We start from the raw sequence: 8,565 nt of genomic DNA on the forward strand, positions 1-8,565 counted from the left end.
ATCCTCCTTAACGTTCGTTGTCTCTTTGTCTCTGCAGGTGTGACGACGAATGAGAATCCAGAGTCCAAGGCTGTCAGCTCGGCCAAAGTATCAGGGCTCCAGCGTAGCCAGGAGCAGAGTAACAGGTGTCCTTCACCCCGCGTGTGTCCAGCCCACCCGGCCCCCCGCCTACGGGCTCCCCTGCCCCCTCTGCCACCCGGCAGCCCCCCCTCAGCCCCTCCCAAGGGTGCGGCTCTCCTCCCCGCCCCCTCCTCATCAAGAGAGAGTCAGACCGGCGCTGCCCATCCCCACCCCTCCCCTGCTTAGGGCCGGCCCAACTCTCTCCAGGAGCACGGGTCCCTGTCTCGCTCCCTCTCCCCCAGCACCAACACCACACCAGGCCTCTCATCAGCCACCAACATCACCAGCATCACCCACTGCAGTACAACAGCCTGCACGACATCAGGTACAGTAGGACCACATCTTATCCGTATGCTCTGGGTCTGTTTAGTTATGCTAGTTCTCTTACATGATCTGGGTCTGTTTAGTTATGCCTAGCTCTCTTACATGATCTGGGTCTGTTTAGTTATGCCTAGCTCTCTTACATGATCTGGGTCTGTTTAGTTATGCCTAGCTCTCTTTCATGATCTGGGTCTGTTTAGTTATGCCTACTCTCTTACATGATCTGGGTCTGTTTAGTTATGCCTAGCTCTCTTACATGATCTGGGTCTGTTTAGTTATGCCTAGCTCTCTACATGATCTGGGTCTGTTTAGTTATGCCTAGCTCTTTCATGATATGGTCTGTTTAGCTATGCCTAGCTCTCTTACATGATCTGGGTCTGTTTAGTTATGCCTAGCTCTCTTACATGATCTGGGTCTGTTTAGTTATGCCTAGCTTCTCTAACACGATCTGGGTCTGTTTAGTTATGCCTAGCTCTCTTACATGATCTGGGTCTGTTTAGTTATGCCTAGCTCTCTTTCATGATCTGGATCTGTTTCAGCTATGCCTAGCTCTCTTACATGATCTGGGTCTGTTTAGTTATGCCTAGCTCTCTTACATGATCTGGGTCTGTTTAGTTATGCCTAGCTCTCTTACATGATCTGGGTCTGTTTAGTATGCCTAGTCTCTTCATGATATGGTCTGTTTAGCTATGCTGCTCTCTTCATGACTGGGTCTGTTTAGTTTAGCCTAGCTCTCTTTCATGATCTGGATCTGTTTCAAGCTATGCCTAGCTCTCTTACATGATCTGGGTCTGTTTAGTTATGCCTAGTTTTCTTACATGATCTGGGTCTGTTTAGTTATGCCTAGCTCTCTTACATGATCTGGGTCTGTTTAGTTATGCCTAGCAGTCTTCTTATACTTTATACCATGCTTATATATGATACAATACCTCATTGACTTACGTCAGAGAGCGTGTTGATTCCACCTGCACTGATCTGTCAGGTATCTAGCAAAGGGTAACGGGATAGCTCGAAAGTAGTTTGGCTACAATGTGCTATCTAATGTTCGAAAATATGACCTAGGTGACATCGTCTAATGACCCAATTTCATCCTCAAAACAGGCTGAATTAATCCAAGCTAAAACAATAGTCGTTATCTTGTATACTCAAAATGGAATTTCAGATCAGCACATCACATATACACATACATTCTCAGAATTCATAGACACAGCTTCCAGTCATGTAATAAACCCACTCAAATTCACTGAATCCAGAATCAACAGTTGAAGTCGGAAGTTTACATACACTTAGGTTGGAGTCATTAAAACTCGTTTTTCAACCACTCCACAAATGTATTGTTAATTCTTAGGGCTAGGGGTCCCAACTTCCGGTGAAACTGGAGGGAGCGCAATTCAAATAAATAATCATAAATAATATGGATTTTAAACATTTATGTACATATTAAGTGTCTTATATCGGTTGAAAGCTTAAATTCTTGTTAATCTAACTGCACTGTCAGATTTACAGTAGCTATTAAAGCGAAAACATGCCATGCGATTGTTTGAGGACAGCGCCCCACATCAAAATATTTTTCCACTAGCACAGGTTTCATACATTCACAAATAACGATTAAATATTCACTTACTTTTTGAAAATCTTCCTCTGATTTGTCATCCAAAGGGTCCAAGCTATAACATGTAGTGTCATTTTGTTAGTTAAAATCCTTCTGTATATCCCAAAACGMCCGTTTAGTTGGCGCCATCGATTTGAGTAATCCACTCGTTCAACATGCAGAGAAAGGAATCCGAAAATCTACCCCTAAATATGTTTCTATTTACTCCTCAGATACCCTAAAATGTAATCAAACTATARTATTTCTTACGGAAAGAAGTATAGTGGGGCAAAAAAGTATTTAGTCAGCCACCAATTGTGCAAGTTCTCCCACTTAAAAAGATGAGAGAGGCCTGTAATCTTCATCATAGGTACACTTCAACTATGACAGACAAAATGAGAAGAAAAAAAATCAGAAAATCACATTGTAGGATTTTTTATGAATTTATTTGCAAATGATGGTGGAAAATAAGTATTTGGTCACCTACAAACAAGCAAGACTTCTGGCTCTCACAGACCTGTAACTTCTTAAGAGGCTCCTCTGTCCTCCACTCGTTACCTGTATTAATGGCACCTGTTTGAACTTGTTATCAGTATAAAAGACACCTGTCCACAACCTCAAACAGTCACACTCCAAACTCCACTATGGCCAAGACCAAAGAGCTGTCAAAGGACACCAKAAACAATGTAACCTTGCCACCGGCTGGAGCAAGAGAATCTGCATAGGGTAGCGCTTGTTTTGAAGAAATCAAGTGGACAATTATTAGGAAATGGAAGACATACAAGAACACTGATAATCTCCCTCGATCTGGGGCTCCATGCAATCTCACCCCGTGGGCTCAAAATGATCACAAGAACGGTGAGCAAAAATCCCAGAACCACACGGGGGGAACTAAGTATGGAATAGAGACCTGCAGAGAGCTGGGACACCAAAAAGAACAAAAGCTACTATCAGTAACCACTACCGCCGCCAGGACTCAAATCCTGCAAGTTTGTCCAGATGTGTCCCCCTGCTAAAGCCAGACAAATGTCCAGGCCCGTCTGAAGTTTGCTAAGAGCATTTGATGATCCAGAAGAAGATTGGGAGGAATGTCATAGGTCAGATGAACCAAAAAAAAAACTTTTTGGTAAAAACTCAACTCGTCGTGTTTGGAGGGACAAAGAATGCTGAGTTGCACCAAAGAACACATACCTACTGTAACAACATGGGGTGGAAACATCATGCTTTGGCCTGTTTTCTGCAGAGACCAGAACGACTGATCCGTTGTAAAGAAAAGAAGAATAGGGGCATGATCGGAGATTTTGAGTGAAACCTCCTTCCGATCGACAAGGGCATTGAAGATGAACGTGGCTGGTCTTTCAGCATGACAATACCAACAACCTGCCGGGGCCAACGAATGATGGCTTCGTAGAGGCTTTCAAGAGGTCCTGGAGTGGCCTACCAGTCTCCAGATTCTCAACCCCATAGAAAATCTTTGGAGGGGAGTTGAAATCGTTTGCCCGCACAAACCACCCAAACACTCACTGCATTAGAGGAGATCTGCAGATGAAGGAGGAATGCGGGCCAAAATACCGCAAACAGTGTTGTTGAAAACTTGTAAAGGACTTAACAGAAACGTTTGACCTCTGTCATTGCCAACAAAGGGTATATAACAAAGTATATGAAGATAGACTTTTGTTATGCAAATACTTATTTCCAACCATAATTGCAAATAAGATTATTCAAAAAATTCACATGTGATTTTTGATTTTTTTTGTATCTTTCATTTTGTCGGTCTTGTCTATCGCTGTTGTACTCTTCGATGTTGAGAACGGGACAGACTATGATGAAAACATGGCCACTCTTCATCTTTTTGTCATTAAGTGGCAGAACTTGCACAATTAGTTGGCTGACTAAATACTTTTTTGCCCCACTGTAGTTCAATAGGAAACCGATTTAGCAGGGCGTTAAGTCTTCATAACGACGCGCAACACAAATTCCAAGACGTCTGTCCTTGCTTAAAACTATAATTTCTATCGTTTTTGAATTACAAGCCTGAAACCTTGAAATAGACTTTCTGACACCCTGTGGAACCATAGGAAATGCATCCAGGAGCTAATTTTGTAATATGACCTTTCTCTTGAATTCTAAGGGATGGTCTCTCAAACTTTCTGGTTGTTTTCTTGGATTTTCTCCTACATATCTGTTGTTTATATTCTCTACATTATTTAACATTTCACAAACTTCTTTCCAATGTAACCAATTATATGCATATCCTGGCTTCAGGCCTGACTCAGACATTTACTTTGGCACGTCAATCAGACAGGAAGTGGGAAGAAAGGGGCCTAACCCTGAGAAGTTTAACAAACTATAGTTTGGCAATGTCGGTTTAGAACATCTACTTTGTGCATGACACAAGTTATTTTCAACATTGTTTACAGACATATTATTTTACTTATAATCACTGTATCACAATTTCCAGTGGGTTGAAGTTTAATTACACTTAGTTGACTGTCCTTTAAACAGCTTGGGAAATTCCAGAAAAACAATGTCAATGGCTTTTAGAAGCTTCTGATAGGCAATTGACATAATTTGATCAATGAGTGTACATGTGATGTTTTCAAGGCTACCTTCAAACTCAGTGCCTCTGCTTGACACATGGGAAAATCAAAAGAAATCAGCCAAGACCTCAGAAAACAAATTGTAGACCTCCACAAGTCTGGATCATCCTGGGAGCAATTCTCAAACGCTGAAGTACCACGTTCATCTGTACAAACAATAGTATGCAAGTATAAACACCATGGACCCGCAGCTGTCATACCGCTCAGGAAGAGACGCGTTCTGTCTCCTAGCAGATGAATGTACTTGGTGAGAAAAGTGCAAATCAATCCAGAAAAAAACGCAAAGGACCTTTGAAGTGCTGGAGGAAACAGGTACAAAAGATCTATATCCACAGATAAAACGAGTCCTATATCAATATAACTGAAAGGGCTGCTCGCAAGGAAGAAGCCACAGCTCCTCAAAAACCGCCATATAAAAAGCCAGACTACGGTTGCAAACTGCACGTGGGGACAAGAGCGTACTTTTTGGAGAAATGTCCTCTGGTCTGATGAACAAAAATAGAACTGTTTGGCCATAATGACCATCGTTATGTTTAGAGAAAAAAGGGGGAGCTGCAAGCCCGAAGAACACACCCAACCCGTGAGCATGGGGGTGGCAGAGGATCTGTGTTGTGGGGTCTTTGCTGCAGACTGGTGCACTCACAAAATAGATGGCATCATGAGGAAAGAAAATATGTGGATATATGAAGCAACATCTCAGACATCAGTCAGGAAGGTTAAAGCTTGGTTGCGAATGGTCTTCCAAATGGACAATGACCCAAAGCATGCTTCCAAAGTATGTGGCAAAATGCTTAGACAACAAAGTCAAGGTATTGGAGTGGCCATCACAAAGCCCTGACCTCAATCCTATCGAAAATGTGTGGACAGAACTGAAAAATTGTGTGCGAGCAAGGAAGCCTACAAACTGACTCAGTAACCAGCTCTGTCATGAGGAATGGGCCAAAATTCACCCAACTTATTGTGGGAAGTTTGTGAAGGCTACCAGAACGTTTGACCCAGTTAACTTACTAGGTACGGGGCGTCCCACCTGGCCAACATCCAGTGAAATTGCAGAGCGCCAAATTCAAAAACAGAAATACTCATTATAAAAATTCATAAAACATACAATGTGTATACATCGGTTTAAAGATTAACTTCTTGTTAATCCAACCAGGTGTCAGATTTCAAAAGGCTTTACGGCGAAAGCATACCATGCGATTGTCTGAGAACAGCGCCCAGCCAAGTAGAGGAGTTACACAAGTAGAAATAGCGAATAAAACTAATCACTTACCTTTGATTTATCCATATGGTTCACTCACAAGACTCCCATTTACTCAATAAATGTTTGTTTTGTTCGATAAAGTCCCTCTTTATATCCAACTGCCAACTGTAAAGTTTGGTGAGGAGGAATTCATTAATCCACAGGCTCAAACGCAGTCACAACAGGCAGACGAAAAATCCAAAATAGTATCCGTAAAGTTCGTAAGAAACATGTCAAACGATGTTTATAATCATCCTCAGGTGTTTTTGGCCTAAATAATCGATAATATTTAAACCGGAAAATAACGTCGTCAATATAAAAGGTAAACAAAAAGTCACACTCTGAGTCACGCGCATGAAAAACCTCTGGACACTGTAGGGTCCACTCATTCAGAGGGTCTTACTCTCTCATTTTTCAGAATACAAGCTGAAACTATTTCTAAAGACGTTGACATCTAGTGGAAGCCATAGGAAGGCAATTTGAGTCCTAAGTCAATGATACTGTAATGGCATTCAATAGAAAACTACAAACATAAAATAACCTCCACTTCTGGATTTTTCAGCGTTTTTGCCTGCCAAATCAGTTCTGTTATACTCACAGAACATTATTTTAACAGTTTTGGAAACTTTAGAGTGTTTTCTATCCAAATATTACCAATTATATGCATATCCTAGCTTCTGGCTGAGTAGCAGGCAGTTTACTTTGGGCACACTTTCATCCGGAGGTGAAAATAGTGCCCCCTACCCTAGTGAAGTTAAACAATTTTAAAGGCAAGCTTCACCGAAATACTAATTGAGTGTATGTCAACTTTTGACTCACTGGGAATGTGATGAAAGAAATAAAAGCTGAAGAAAAAAAATTCTCTCTAATATTATTCTGACATTTCACATTCTTAAAATATACTTACCTAAGACCCCCTGAATGTGAAATGTCAGAATAATATTAGAGCKAATTTTTTTTMTTCAGCTTTTATTTCTTTCATCACATTCCCAGTGGGTCAAAAGTTTTTAGTAGGATAGTAGGTTTTTAGTAGGAGTAAATGTCAGGAATTGTGGAAAAACTGAGTTTAAATGTATTTGGCTAAGGTGTATGTAARCTTCCGACTTCAACTGTATATAACTCATTGGTCTTTCTTTCTGTCTTCTCTACAGTCACAGCGGCAGCAGCGCAGGCCTCCCCAAACACCACCACCTGCCCCCCTCACCACACCACCTGAGCAGCCTCCCCTCCTCCACCCCGGCCCTGCCTCTGTCCATAGCCAACCTCTCTACCTCGCACTATTCCTCCCTGCGAAGCCCGGCCCATCGCCATCCGGCCATGTTCGCAACCCCCGCCACACTGCCGCCACCTCCGACCTTACCCACTAACAGTCTTGTGGTCCCTGGGCACCCTGCTGGCACCCCCTACCCAGGTAACACTGCCCTCCTGACATCTCTGGTAGCAAGGCTAGTCCGTCTGCCTGTCTTGGCAGCGAGAGTGTAGAAACTGGACACGTTCAGCTATGTGTGTATTCTCCTTGTAGTACTAATATGTTTTCTTAGACTTTGCTCTATAGTTATTTGTGACCTGTTCTCTTTATAAATTAATAATAAATCAAATCACATTTTATTTGTCACATACACAGTTTACAGCAGGTATAAAAGGTGAAGCAAAATGCTTATGTGCTAGCTCCCTCAACAAAGCAGAACGTTAATCAATATAATAAATGTAAGAGTAAAAAATAACAAGTAGTAGAGGTAATAATAGGTAATGGTAATGATCTAATGGGACATTTGAGAACAAAGGGCTATTCTGTAACATTAAGTAGCAATTCAGCCAAAGTAACAATCTAATGTGATTTTAAAGTCAATTGTTGCAGAAATGTAAACCCAACTGTACAGTAAAAGCATCCAAGTACAGAGGGAWTAAAAGTTAATTATGTGATATTAAGTAGATGTTAACATACCAGGTTACATTGACGTGAAACCAGTGTTGGGGAAGTTACTTTGAAAATATAGTTTACCAAGCAACCAATTACTTCTCAATGGAAGATGTTGAGCTACACTAAAGCTACCCTTAAGAAAAATATAGTTTACTTAACTAAAGTGATGTTGAAATATTTGTTCACCACATCCAAACTACTTCGTGAAAAATTATCATATCTAAATCTGAAATGTCACAGACTACAAATTGCAAGAACAGATCACTCTGGAGTCAGATGTTAACAGAATGTGTAATTTAGCCTATTAAACACAAAAACTATGTTTCAAGTGAGAATTAGGCAGGTCTGATGCCGAAAAAGAAAGGAAATTCTTGCCTACTGCACCCACCTATATTTTATTTTGGCAAAAAAAGTAGTGTGTAGTTCCAGTAGTTAACTACATCACTACTGTACATGGCAAARAGTAATTAACTAGTGAAAACACTACCAAGATWGGAATTTAGTTCAACTACCACCAAGCTACAGCAAAATGTAATTAAATTACTRAACTCAGCAAAAAAAGAAACGTCCTCTCACTGTCAACTTTATTTTCAGCAAACTTAACGTGTAAATATTTGTATGAACATAACAAGATTCAACAACTGAGACATAAACTGAACAAGTTCCACAGACATTCTCACAGTACAGACATTGCAATTTATTGCCCCTGGCCACATCTGCAGTCCTCATCATGCCTCCTTGCAGCATGCTTAAGGCACATTCACGCAGATGA

General features: G+C 41.1%; 1 protein-coding gene across 1 annotated transcript in view; it reads left to right on the forward strand.

The window, feature by feature from the left end:
- Positions 1–8,565, forward strand: part of fbrsl1 (fibrosin-like 1) — a 531,885-nt gene that overhangs the window by 497,678 nt on the left and 25,642 nt on the right. The window contains 1 exon segment of the mRNA XM_070436990.1: positions 7,030–7,283. Coding sequence (XP_070293091.1) covers positions 7,030–7,283 — 254 coding nt within the window.

The sequence above is a fragment of the Salvelinus sp. IW2-2015 genome, linkage group LG33 (assembly GCF_002910315.2).
Source record: "Salvelinus sp. IW2-2015 linkage group LG33, ASM291031v2, whole genome shotgun sequence".
Lineage (NCBI taxonomy): Eukaryota > Metazoa > Chordata > Actinopteri > Salmoniformes > Salmonidae > Salvelinus > Salvelinus sp. IW2-2015.